Here is a 14,111-nt window from a genome sequence, read left to right as displayed (position 1 = left end):
GTTACCTATAGAGGTTGATGTTAATGAACCAGTCTTGAATCACAATGACCATGCGGCACACTGTGAAGGCAATGATCTGAAGAGTCTGATTCAAAAAGATAGCTGACCGTGTTATTAATCTAACAGTAGAAACAGGTTCAATGTACAGTATGGAAAACCTTATGCAAACACAGACAGATGTTTTAAGAGTGAATCGTAAAACTGGATTACAGGAAGTACAATATCTCTCCTTTGGAGCTGTGTAGTAATCTGTAAACTTCACTGTTGTTGCCCAGTGCCCCCTGCTGGCCTCTCACTGATCTGCATTCACGCAGGTGTGAGGGAGGTTGTACTCTGGAGGCAACTTGCGGTCGTTGTTGATGAGGTGATCCAAAATGGAGGGGCTGAGAATGGGCTGGAGGAACACACAGAGCAGAGGAACACATTGGTATAGAAAATAACATTGGAGCAAGAGGAATGGTATGTGGATTAATAAAACATGTGCGATACAGCAAAGCGTCTTAACCGCTAATGCTTGAATCTGAACTGTGTACCCAAGAATATGACTCTTTCCTGGGTGATATAGAAGTCAATACCAATACAGCTATTTGAGAAGTTGCACTCCACAACTGGAAAAGAGCTTTCCGAGCTCAAAGTGCAAGGTATTCTAAGCCAGGTTGCAGTAGCACAGCAGACATTAACTTCTTTGCTTGAGAAACGTATCCCAGTGCTGGGTACTGTAGCATCAGGTGGGGTCACCTTCACTGCCTGCTACTACCTTCTGACATCTGCCCTCAATGACCTGAGTGAAGACGCAGAGAGAGTGATGCTTAAAGCAGTCTGAACATCTGTCACTCAGTAGATTGAGAGCATAAGAAGCGTAGAAATAAGAATTCATAGAATGGGCGTTCCCATTCAAGTCAATGATGGCATAATGGGGTGGTCATGGCAGCCATTGAGAGTGTACCCAAAGATTTTTTTAACTAACCCAAAATAATCAGGCTGTTTGTATATGGCTGCCATGAAGGTGAACTGTGTTTGCGTGTGATCAGGGGTGTATTCATTCTGCCGATTCTGTTGAAAAACGTTTCTTAAACGGAAGGAAACGGAACAAAACGGGGATAAATATACCTGAATTTATCCAATAGAAACTATTTTTTTATAACTGTTGGACTACTGATTACACCCTAGATCAGCTAGATGCAGGCAAGAGTGTGCAGGGCGGTATTGAATGTGTCACTGTCTGTCACCTTGATTACTCACGACCTGTGTGCACCTACGTTTTAAACTTTCATTCATAGGCTAAGTTGTAGCAACCTCATGATGGGTATAGGGAAAATTTGAGTATCATGTAGTAGCTTACACCTATCGATGTTACATTGAGCTGGGTGAATGGAATATGAATGACAGTCAACCAATATACTGTAATAGTGTAATGAATACTCGGACAGAGTGGTAAGATCCAATCGCAGAATAGCGATGCTTTATTAGAGTACAGACAAGGGAATAGCTTAATCGTGGTCGGGCGGGCTGTGGTCAAAACCGGGCCAGGCATAGACAGGCAGAGGTACCAAGGGAGCGGGCGTAGTCGTAGTCGGGGGCACAGGCACAGGGTCAGAGTACGGTAATCACTGGGATAGACAAGCAGAGGGTTAAGCAATACGGGGAGTCAAACAACAAGGCACAGGTCGGATACACGGGTAATCAAAAACAACAATCTCTCTCTCTCTCTCTCTCTCTCTCTCTCTCTCTCTCTCTCTCTCTCTCTCTCTCTCTCTCTCTCTCTCTCTCTCTCTCTCTCTCTCTCTCTCTCTCTCTCTCTCTCTCTCTCTCTCTCTCTCTCTCTCTCTCTCTCTCTCTCTCTCTCTCTCTCTCTCTCTCTCTCTCGGAACAAAACGCTTAGCAAGTCACAATGGACCAATACCTTGCACCGACTGAACTTCTGAGCACACCTTATATCCTACCCTAATTACGGACAGGTGTGCTCAGAACTCAGGTGAACCAGATCGAGTCTGATGACTCCCCCTCTCTGTAGATCGGGGAAGTGTCAGACTCTGTCTAGACCCAGCCAACCCCCGATCCCTTACAAATAGCAATAAGGCCATGCTCATAAAAATTATTAGCACCCTCATCTTAAACGGCACCGACCTCCACTGATGTACAGTATGTATGCTATGCATGATTGTAAGTAATTTTGGATAAAAGTGTCTAGTAAATGGAATATACTAAGTGTACAAACATTAAGGACACCTTCCTAATATTGAGTTGCACCTGCACCTTTTGCCTTAAGAACAGCCTCAATTCGTCAGGGCATGGACTCTAGAAGGTGTCGAAAGCATTCCACAGGGATGCTGGCCAATGTTGACTCCAATGTTTCCAAAGGTTGTGTCAAGTCGGCTGGAGGTCAATTGGGTGGTGGACCATTCTTAATAAAATACTTCTTAAACAACTTGTTCTTTGTTCTTGTTATTATTGGTTTATATTACCTTGTGTTAAATCCCTCATATATAAAAAAAATGCTGTTTGCAACACTTGATAGGCAAAATAACTGTTATAAGACCAAGAATTAAACGTTACATCATAGTACAGTGTCAAATATCACGTTTCAGGAGAAGACACATGCAGACATTGTCGAAGTAACAAAAGTTTATTACAAAAACAGGGGGCAGGCAAACGACAGGTCAAGGGCAGGTCAGTAATCCAGATCAGAGTCCCAAAGGTACAGAACGGCAGGCAGTCTCAGGGTCAGGGCAGACAGAGGTCAATAATCCAGCGTGGTGTGAGAAGGTACAGAACGGCAGGTAGGCTCAGGGCAGGCAGAATTGTCAAAACCTGGAAAACAGGAACTTGAGAACGACAGGCGCAAGGGGAAAACCGCTGGTAGGTTTGATGAAACGCTCTGGATAAGAGCGTCTGCTAAATGACGTAAATGTAAATGTAAATGTAAATGAAACAAACCAAACTGGCAACAGACAAACAGAGATCACAGGTATAAATACACTGGGGAAAATAGGGAAGATGGGCGACACCTTATATTTTATTTATTTATTTATTTCACCTTTATTTAACCAGGTAAACCAGTTGAGAACAAGTTCTCATTTACAACTGCGACCTGGCCAAGATAAAGCAAAGCAGTGCGATAAAAACAACAACACAGAGTTACATATGGGGTAAAACAAAACAAAGTCAAAAATACAACAGAAATACATATAATATACAGTGTGTGCAAATTTAGCAAGTTATGGAGGTAAGGCAATAAAATAGGCTATAGTGCAAAATAATTACAATTAGTATTAACACTGGAATGATAGATGTGCAAGAGATGATGTGCAAATAGAGATACTGGGGTACAAATGAGCAAAATAAATAACAATATAGGGATGAGGTAGTTGGGCGGGCTAATTTCAGATGGGCTGTGTACAGGTGCAGTGATTGGTAAGGTGCTCTGACAACTGATGCTTAAAGTTAGTGAGGGAGATAAGTGTCTCCAGCTTCAGAGATTTTTGCAATTTGTTCCAGTCATTGGCAGCAGAGAACTGGAAGGAATTGCGGCCAAAGGAGGTGTTGGCTTTGGGGATGACCAGTGAGATATACCCGCTGGAGCACAGACTACGGGTGGGTGTTGCTATGGTGACCAATGAGCTAAGATAAGGCGGGGATTTGCCTAGCAGTGATTTATAGATGGCCTGGAGCCAGTGGGTTTGGCGACGAATATGTAGTGAGGACCAGCCAACAAGAGCATACAGGTCACAGTGGTGGGTATTATATGGGGCTTTGGAGACAAAACGGATGGCACTGTGATAGACTACATCCAATTTGCTGAGTAGAGTGTTGGAGGCTATTTTGTAAATGACATCGCCGAAGTCAAGGATCGGTAGGATAGTCAGTTTTATGAGGGCATGTTTGGCAGCATGAGTGAAGGAGGCTTTTTTTGCGAAATAGGAAACCGATTCTAGATTTAACTTTGGATTGGAGATTCTTAATGTGAGTCTGGAAGGAGAGTTTACAGTCTAACCAGACACCTAGATATGTGTAGTTGTCCACATACTCTAGGTCAGACCCGTCGAGAGTAGTGATTCTAGTCGGGTGGGCGGGTGCAAGCAGCGTTCGGTTGAAGAGCATGCATTTAGTTTTACTAGTGTTTAAGAGCAGTTGGAGGCTACTGAAGGAGTGTTGTATGGAATTGAAGCTCGTTTGGAGGTTTGTTAACACAGTGTCCAATGAAGGGCCAGATGTATACAAAATGGTGTCGTCTGCATAGAGGTGGATCTGAGAGTCACCAGCAGCAAGAGCGACGTCATTGATATACACAGAGAAAAGAGTCGGCCCAAGAATTGAACCCTGTGGCACCCCCATAGAGACTGCCATAGGTCCAGGCAACAGGCCCTCCGATTTGACACATTGAACTCTATCTGAGAAGTAGTTGGTGAACCAGGCGAGGCAGTCATTTGAGAAACCAAGGCTATTTAGTCTGCCAATAAGAATGCGGTGGTTGACAGAGTCGAAAGCCTTGGCCAGGTCAATGAAAACGGCTGCACAGTACTGTCTATTATCGATCGCGGTTATAATATCGTTTAGGACCTTGAGCGTGGCTGAAGTGCACCCATGACCAGCTCGGAAACCGGATTGCATAGCGGAGAAGGTACGGTGGGATTCGAAATGGTCGGTGATCTGTTTGTTGACTTGGCTTTCAAAAACGTTTGAAAGGCAGGGCAGGATGGATATGGGTCTGTAACAGTTTGGATCTAGAGTGTCACCCCCTTTAAAGAGGGGGGATGACCGCGGCAGCTTTCCAATCTCTGGGGATCTCAGACGTTACGAAAGAGAGGTTGAACAGGCTAGTAATAGGGGTTGCGACAATTTCGGCGGCTAGTTTTAGAAAGAAAGGGTCCAGATTGTCTAGCCCAGATGATTTGTAGGGGTCCAGATTTTGCAGCTCTTTTAGAACATCAGCTGTCTGGATTTGTGTGAAGGAGAAGCGGGGGGGGCATGGGCAAGTTGCAGCGGAGGGTGCAGAGCTGGTGGCCGGGGTAGTGGTAGCCAGGTGGAAAGCATGGCCAGCCGTAGCAAAATGCTTGTTGAAATTCTCGATTATTGTAGATTTATCGGTGGTGATAGTGTTTCCTAGCCTCAGTGCAGTGGGCAGCTGGGAGGAAGTGCTCTTATTTTCCATGGACTTTACAGTGTCCCAAAACTTTTTGGAGTTAGTGCTACAGGATGCAAATTTCTGTTTGAAAAAGTTAGCCTTTGCTTTCCTAACTGCTTGTGTATATTGGTTCCTAACTTCCCTGAAAAGTTGCATATCGCGGGGGCTATTTGATGCTAATGCAGTACGCCACAGGATGTTTTTGTGCTGGTCAAGGGCAGTCAAGTCTGAGGAGAACCAGGGGCTATATCTGTTCTTAGTTCTGTATTTTTTGAATGGGGCATGTCTATTTAAGATTGAGAGGAAATTACTTTTAAAGAACAACCAGGCATCCTCTACTGACGGAATGAGATCTATATCCATCCAGGATACCTGGGCCAGGTCAATTAGGAAGGCCTGCTCGCTGAAGTGTTTTTGGGAGCGTTTGACAGTGATGAGGGGTGGTCGTTTGACCGCGGACCCGTTACGGACGCAGGCAATAAGGCAGTGATCGCTGAGATCCTGGTTGAAGACAGCTGAGGTGTATTTAGAGGGTAAGTTAGTCAGGATGATATCTATGAGGGTACCCATGTACCCTCATACACCTGGAGGGGGGTGGAGACAATTACAAGGACAGGTGAAACAGATCAGGGTTTGTTTTACCCCATATGTAACTCTGTGTTTGTTGTTTTTATCGCACTGTTTTGCTTTATCTTGGCCAGGTCACAGTTGTAAATGAGAACTTGTTCTCAACTGGCTTACCTGGTTAAATAAAGGTCAAAAAAAAAAAGAAAAAAAAAATGGGTGTTACAGTCAACAACTTCAACAGTTTCAAAGGTCAAAGCAAGAACTGGAATGTTTGCATTTTGAATGTGCAGATTGCATACAGCGATCAGAGCTTGAGGTTAATAAAAGGTAGGTTTCTAACTATAATAATCATGGAAGGTTAGTAAGCAAGTCTAATGTGGGATGTATTAGTGTAATGTAACGATATTGCTTGAAGTCTTGACATATTTTTATAAGTTTATCTTACAGCAATATACATGCCTGGTATACAAATGTGTTGGAAAGACTAGCCCCTGAGCAAAATTCCTTCATTTTGGTGAATCATTCGAGACCAAATGAAAATGAACAACAACGTAAACTTAAACCAACACTTTTTCAAAATGTGTCATTTTTAATACAAAGAAAAATCGTTTTGTGTGTGTAATATTAGTTAGTGTGAAATATCTTTACGCTTATTTTTATATTTTCTTTGAAATAGACTGCCATGGCCGATGATTATTGTGAAATCAGTGAAGATGACATTAAAGCAGCAAGACAAATTGAAGAAGCACTTGAGAATGAGAGCTTGACCTCAGCTGCAGGCAAGATTCAAGAGTATTTGAAGAAGATTAGTGATGTGCAGCTGAATATTGCTATCACAGGGGAATCTGGCTCTGGTAAATCCACCTTCATCAATGTGCTCAGGGGCCTAGGGGATGAAGAGGAATTCTCTGCTCCAACTGGTGTGGTGGAGACCACTCTGAAGGCAACGCATTACCAACACCCAAAACATCAAAATGTAAAATTGTGGGATCTTCCTGGTATCGGCACCACAAATTTCAAACCTGAGACATACCTTCAGCAAGTTGGATTTGATTGCTATGATTTCTTCATCATAGTCTCGTCAGACCGTTTCAGAGTCAATGATGTTAACCTGGCCAAGATGATCCAGGAAATGAAGAAGAGTTTCTACTTTGTACGCTCTAAGATCGATAGCAACATAGATGCAGAAAAAAAAAGGAAGAAGAATTTTAACCAGGATGAGACACTTCAAAATATCAGACAGAACTGTGTTGAAGGTTTGACAACACATTGATTGAGTACAGTATATACTGCAAATGTACATTACTGTCAAACAAAAATTGGACATTTCATATTTCAAAGCCACAATCTGGAATCTGTGTACTTCACAATAGTTTTTTACATATTCATTATCTCCAGCACCATGCCAGGGGCATGTTTTTTGGAACATTCAGAAATAAATATGTTATGTAGAACAAACATGCCTCTCCGACATGTGGGCTCTATTCATGGCATTTCTATAATTGCATCGTTTAGCAATATTTGGCAACTGAATGTGGCCCAGTGTCCACATATATTAAAATCACTATTTTTCTGTGTCTGTAGTCAAAAAAGAAAGAGAATTACATTTTTAGTTTTAAATGTGATTTTCAAAAACTCCAATGAGTTTCCAGGGGGGAGGACCTTTTCTTCTTTTTGGGATTATAGAACATAGAAAAGCGCTGTTTCACGTACAGTGGGGAAAAAAAGTATTTAGTCAGCCACCAATTGTGCAAGTTCTCCCACTTAAAAAGATCAGAGGCCTGTAATTTTCATCATAGGTACACGTCAACTATGACAGACAAAATGAGAAGAAAAAATCCAGAAAATCACATTGTAGGATTTTTAATGAATGTATTAGCAAATTATGGTGGAAAATAAGTATTTGGTCAATAACAAAAGTTTCTCAATACTTTGTTATATACCCTTTGTTGGCAATGACACAGGTCAAACGTTTTCTGTAAGTCTTCACAAGGTTTTCACACACTGTTGCTGGTATTTTGGCCCATTCCTCCATGCAGATCTCCTCTAGAGCAGTGATGTTTTGGGGCTGTCGCTGGGCAACACAGACTTTCAACTCCCTCCAAAGATTTTCTATGGGGTTGAGATCTGGAGACTGGCTAGGCCACTCCAGGACCTTGAAATGCTTCTTACAAAGCCACTCCTTCGTTGCCCGGGCGGTGTGTTTGGGATCATTGTCATGCTGAAAGACCCAGCCATGTTTCATCTTCAATGCCCTTGCTGATGGAAGGAGGTTTTCACTCAAAATCTCACGATACATGGCCCCAGTCATTCTTTCCTTTACACGGATCAGTCGTCCTGGTCCCTTTGCAGAAAAACAGCCCCAAAGCATGATGTTTCCACCCCCATGCTTCACAGTAGGTATGGTGTTCTTTGGCTGCAACTCAGTATTCTTTGTCCTCCAAACACAACGAGTTGAGTTTTTACCAAAAAGTTCTATTTTGGTTTCATCTGACCATGTGACATTCTCCCAATCCTCTTCTGGATCATCCAAATGCACTCTTCTGACGGGCCTGGACATGTACTGGCTTAAGCAGGGGGACACGTCTGGCACTACGTCCCTGGCAGCGTAGTGTGTTACTGATGGTAGGCTTTGTTACTTTGGTCCCAGCTCTCTGCAGGTCATTCACTAGGTCCCCCCGTGTGGTTCTGGGATTTTTGCTCACCGTTCTTGTGATCATTTTGACCCCACGGGGTGAGATCTTGCGTGGAGCCCCAGATCGAGGGAGATTATCAGTGGTCTTGTATGTCTTCCATTTCCTAATAATTGCTCCCACAGTTGATTTCTTCAAACCAAGCTGCTTACCTATTGCAGATTCAGTCTTCCCAGCCTGGTGCAGGTCTACAATTTTGTTTCTGGTGTCCTTTGACAGCTCGTTGGTCTTGGCCATAGTGGAGTTTGGAGTGTGACTGTTTGAGGTTGTGGACAAGGATCTTTTATACTGATAACACGTTCAAACAGGTGCCATTAATACAGGTAACGAGTGGAGGACAGAGGAGCCTCTTAAAGAAGAAGTTACAGGTCTCTGAGAGCCAGAAATCTTGCTTGTTTGTAGGTGACCAAATACTTATTTTCCACAATAATTTGCAAATAAAATAATTAAATATCCTACAATGTGATTTTCTGGATTTTTTTTCCTCAATTTGTCTGTCATAGTTGACGTGTACCTATGATGAAAATTACAGGCCTCTGTCATCTTTTTAAGTGGGAGAACTTGCACAATTGGTGGCTGACTAAATACTTTTTTCCCCCACTGTATGTAGACACTGGTATGATGCTCATCTGTGTGACTGTCCAATTTGAACATTTTTAAAATCAGTGTAGTAGTTGTACTTTACGTTATTTTCTTTGCTCCTCTTAGGACTTCGAGATCATGGTCAGGGGTTTCCTCAGGTCTTCCTCATCTCCAGTTTTGAGCTACATCTCTATGATTTCCCCAATCTGGTGGAGACGATGGAGAAGGAACTTCCTGATCACAAGAGGCGTGTCCTGCTGCTATCCATTCCCAACATGAGCCTGAAAATCAACCAGAGGAAGAAAGAGAATCTCCAAGCCAACATATGGAGATCAGCTCTTGTATCTGCCTGTATGGCAGTAATACCAATTCCAGGTCTCTCTTTTAGTGTAGATATAACCATCTTGATAAGAGAGATCAGAATGTACTATCAGGCTTTTGGTCTTGATAATGAGTCTCTGAAGAGCCTTGCTGATAGAACAAATGTGCCAGTGGAGGAGCTGAAAGCAATCCTCAAGTCCCCTCTGAACAAGGAGATATCCCAAGACATGGTTATCAAAATGCTGACCAAAACAACTGGGGCAACATTGATGCTGGTTGAGTACTTATTGAGTACCATTCCAGTCTTTGGCTCCACAGCTGCATGTGGCATTTCATATGGCACCACCTACTACATGCTGAACAACTGTCTGAATGAGCTGGCCGAAGATGCACAAAATGTACTGATGAAGGCACTGAAGGTCGATGAGTGAGATAATGTCAAAGATAGTTTTTGGATTGTGTTTATCACAATCGAGGGATGTGTTTTCATAAGTGCCTTTATGTTGCCCAAAAATATACATTAAATACTATGCTTCTTATTGCTTATTCATACAAATTTAATCTCTATAACCTACTGTATGAAATCTATTATTTTAGTTTGAAAGGATTCTATAAACACCATGACAGTCAAATCTGAAGTTTTGAGACTATTGCATAATCATTAAATATTTTTGCTTCTGGATTTGAAAATAATACTAGTTAAGATTTAATCAATATTACTTGCCTGAAATGTAAAGGTTGTGGTTTACAAAGGATTATATACTCTTACAATATTCTTATGTTATTAAAATGTTATTCATGTTTTTACATCAGAAGAAGGGAGAAATAACAGAGTATATCTGTTTAATGTTAATGATTACATAACATTTTAATAAATTCTTGTCAAGTTGCAGAAGTGTCTTGTCTGGAATCTCAGCTCCATCTTTACATAATAAACAATCATAACATTTCAGGTGAACAGGTAACAAATACTTTAGACAATCACATATTTTGAAATAAAAATGAAACGCAGCTGTATTTACAACTAAATATGATATTCTTCTGTACCATCTGATTCTTCCATCACTTAGCAGGGTTCTTTATTATCACAGAGACACCTGAATGTGATCAGCTGTCCCTTTTTCTTCCTCTGTTACAAAGCCAGAGCCACCTAAGTTGAACTGTTGAACTATATGTAGTTCCATATGTTTCCAATGAGATGGCCCTCTTCTCAACAACAAAGACCTCAGATCACCACTGAATTAACCTGTGAGCCACACTACTGCTACCTGCACTGTCCATCGCTAGACCATCCTCTCTCTGTCTGTCTCTTCTGGTCCTCTTGTAGGACAGGGACATCTATTTCCTTCAGTATATTCATCACAACAGGTTGACAGTCCTGTAGACAGTAGTATTCAGACATGGTTGAGGACTTCTTCACCCCGTCCCAGATACGAGCTGCGTAGTAAACCTGTCACAACCACAACATAACAGTCAAATACATTTCATAGTACAGTTTTGCCTCATTTCCAGCTAATCATAAAATGCATACAGTGAGTGGTAGATATGACGACACAGGGAGATGACATTTCTAGAGCTTGGGACTATAAGATTCTATCTGCATTTTTGTCAAAATTGAGTTATTGACATAGCCTTGTTCTGTTCAATGTTATCTGCCTACAGTTCCTTCAGAAAGTATTCACACCCATTTACTTTTTTTTCTCTCCACATTTTGTTGTATTAGAGCCTGAATTTAAAATTGATTAATTTGCGATTTTTTGGTCACTGGCCTACACACAATACCCCATAATGTCAAAGTGGAATGATGTTTTTGAAATTTGTACATATTAATAAAAAATGTAAAGCTGAAATGTCTAGAGTCAGTAAGTATTCAACCTGTTTGTTATGGCAAACCTAAATAAGTTCAGGAGTCAAACTTTGCCTAACAAGTCACATAATAAGTTGAATGGACTCACTCTATGTGCAATAATAGTGTTTAACATGACTTTTACCCCACACATACAATTATCTGTAAGGTCCCTTAGTCGAGCGGTGAATTTCAAACACAGATTCAACCACAAAGACCAGGGAGGTTTTCCAACGCCTTGCAAAGAAGGGCACCTATTGGTAGATGGGTAAAAATTAAATGAAAAGCAGACAATGAATATCAATTTGAGCATGGTGAAGTTCTTAATTGTGACCGACCGCCTTGATTTGGTCTTATGTAGCAACATTTTAAATTGTGTTTTTTACATTGCATAAAAACAGAGACACATAGCTACAAAATGGTATATCATACACTGCATTTGAGGAACAATGGGAAAGTAATTCTGCTTTGAAAGTTGATAAACTTGTAATCTCACTTTTGAGAAAATGGCCTTTGAATGTTTTGGTATGTACAAGAGAGCTCTTCTTTGTCTACACCCATTCAACATCGTTCACACCCTCTTAAGCTTTAGCCCCACCAATCTCGTTTCGCTCTCGGAGCGTTCAGAGGAACAATGGGAAAGTAATTCTGCTTTAAAAGTTGATAAACCTGTAATCTCACTTCTGAAAAAATGGCCTGTGAATGTTTTGGTACATACTAGAGAGCTCTTCTTTGTCTACACCCATTCAGCATCGTTCACACCCTCTTAAGCTTTAGCCCCACCCATCTCGTTTCACTCTCGGAGCGTTCAGAGGAACAATGGGAAAGTAATTCTGCTTTGAGAGTTGATAAACTTGTAATCTCACTTTTGACAAAATGGCCTGTGAATGTTTTGGTACGAACTAGAGAGCTCTTCTTTGTCTATACCAATTCAGCATCATTCACACCCTCTTAAGCTTTAGCCCCAGCCATCTCTGGACGCTCTGGCCGATGAGTAGGGTTGATCCGAGCGTTCTGACCACACAACGGCAGTCAAGCACCCAAGCTAACTGGCTAATATTGGCTAGCTTGCTAGCTACTTCCAGACACAAATGAGAGGACACCCCACTGACCATTTCACTCGCCTTAGCAGAGCTGGTTAGGCTATTTTCATGTTATCCAGAGCGTTGGTGACTAACTGTGCTGCTGGCAACAATTTAATTACGCTTTTTTTGCCGACGTTTACTGACACTGGCCATATTCAACGGGTGTTGCGTGTTCGTAAATTCATCAGTTATTCTGCACTCTGGCAGACTGAGTATTTTGTTAACCCTCCTATTATGTTGCGGGTCAATTTGACCCATTTCCACTTTTGAGTTATCTAAAATACTAGTTAATCTCTCTTTTTCTCCATGAAATTAAATGACTTTTCCTCATTTGGGTCATGAACCTAACTGCAAAATGTGGACACACTGATGTGTTGTGGAATGTCTGTGTAGATTTTGTATATAAACATGATGTTGTGGGTCATTTTGACCCGGAGGCTTTCATGTGCATAGATATTTGCACAGGTCCAAAATAAACAAGTGTCTTTTGATGTATTTTGTTTTGACTGGTTCTGGTTGCACATTTATAATTATGTTTGGGTGAAAATGAGCTTTCCCAAGCTTCTCCTTCTCAGTGTGAGAGCAGCAGATCTCTGACACAGACACTCAAAAATGAGCTCCAAAACATTTTCAGTCAATGAAACCTTATCACAAATTCTGGACTGTGACAGTGAAATAGAAGAAGAGGTTTCAGAGACAGAGGACATTTCAGAGATAGAGGACAATGCTGTTGATGATCCAGATTGGGAATTTGTCTTTGGTGAAGAGGATTCAGAGGAGGAGTCTGCCATACCATCCCCTCCATCAGATGAGAGAGAGAGCATGCAACAACCATCATCCAGAGAAGAGAGGACATGGAAGTCTAAAGATGGTAATATAAACTCAGCAAAAAAAGAAACGTCCCTTTTTCAGGACCCTGTCTTTCAAAGATAATTATTAAAAATCCAAATAACTTCACAGATCTTCATTGTAAAGGGTTTAAACACTGTTTCCCATGCTTGTTCAATGAACCATAAACAATTAATGAACATGCACCTGTGGAACGGTTGTGAAGACACTAACAGCTTACAGACGGTAGGCAATTAAGGTCACAGTTATGAAAACTTAGGACACTAAAGAGACCATTCAACTGATCTAAAAAACACCAAAAGAAAGATGCCCAGGGTCCCTGCTCATCTGTGTGAACGTGCCTTAGGCATGCTACAAGGAGGCATGAGGACTGCAGATGTGGCCAGGGCAAACAATTGCAATGTCTGTACTGTGAGACACCTAAGACAGCACTACAGGGAGACAGGATGGACAGCTGATCGTCCTCGCAGTGGCAGACCACGTGTAACAACACCTGCACAGGATCGGTACATCCGAACATCACACCTGCAGGACAGGTACAGGATGGCAACAACAACTGCCCGAGTTACACCAGGTATGCACAATCCCTCCATCAGTGCTCAGACTGTCCGCAATAGGCTGAGAGAGGCTGGACAGAGGGCTTGTAGGCCTGTTGTAAGGCAGGTCCTCACCAGACATCATCGGCAACAATGTCGCCTATGGGCACAAACCCATCGTCGCTGGACCAGACAGGACTGGCAAAAAGTGCTCTTCACTGATGAGTCGCAGTTTTGTCTCACCAGGGGTGATGGTCGGATTCGCGTTTATCATCGAAGGAATGAGCATTACACCGAGGCCTGTTCTCTGGAGCGGGATCGATTTGGAGGTGGAGGGTCCGTCATGGTCTGGGGCAGTGTGTCACAGCATCATCGGACTGAGCTTGTTGTCATTGCAGGCAATCTCAACGCTGTTCGTTACAGGGAAGACATCCTCCTCCCTCATGTGGTACCCTTCCTGCAGGCTCATCCTGACATGACCCTCCAGTATGACAATGCCACCAGCCA

The 14,111-nt window shown here is 42.1% G+C and overlaps 1 protein-coding gene across 1 annotated transcript; it reads left to right on the top strand.

The window, feature by feature from the left end:
- The first annotated feature begins 6,374 nt into the window (after positions 1-6,374).
- LOC123483133 (interferon-inducible GTPase 5-like) lies at positions 6,375-10,145 on the top strand. Its single transcript, XM_045212634.1, has 2 exons — positions 6,375-6,948; positions 9,094-10,145. Exons 1-2 carry the CDS (start codon positions 6,375-6,377, stop codon positions 9,717-9,719), a joined length of 1,200 nt encoding a protein of 399 aa, XP_045068569.1. The 3' UTR covers positions 9,720-10,145.
- The last annotated feature ends 3,966 nt before the right edge of the window (positions 10,146-14,111 follow it).

This window comes from Coregonus clupeaformis, unplaced genomic scaffold (assembly GCF_020615455.1).
Source record: "Coregonus clupeaformis isolate EN_2021a unplaced genomic scaffold, ASM2061545v1 scaf0033, whole genome shotgun sequence".
Taxonomy (NCBI): Eukaryota; Metazoa; Chordata; class Actinopteri; order Salmoniformes; family Salmonidae; genus Coregonus; species Coregonus clupeaformis.
Note: the sequence above shows the minus strand (reverse complement) of the source record. Positions and strands in the feature narration are given on the sequence as shown.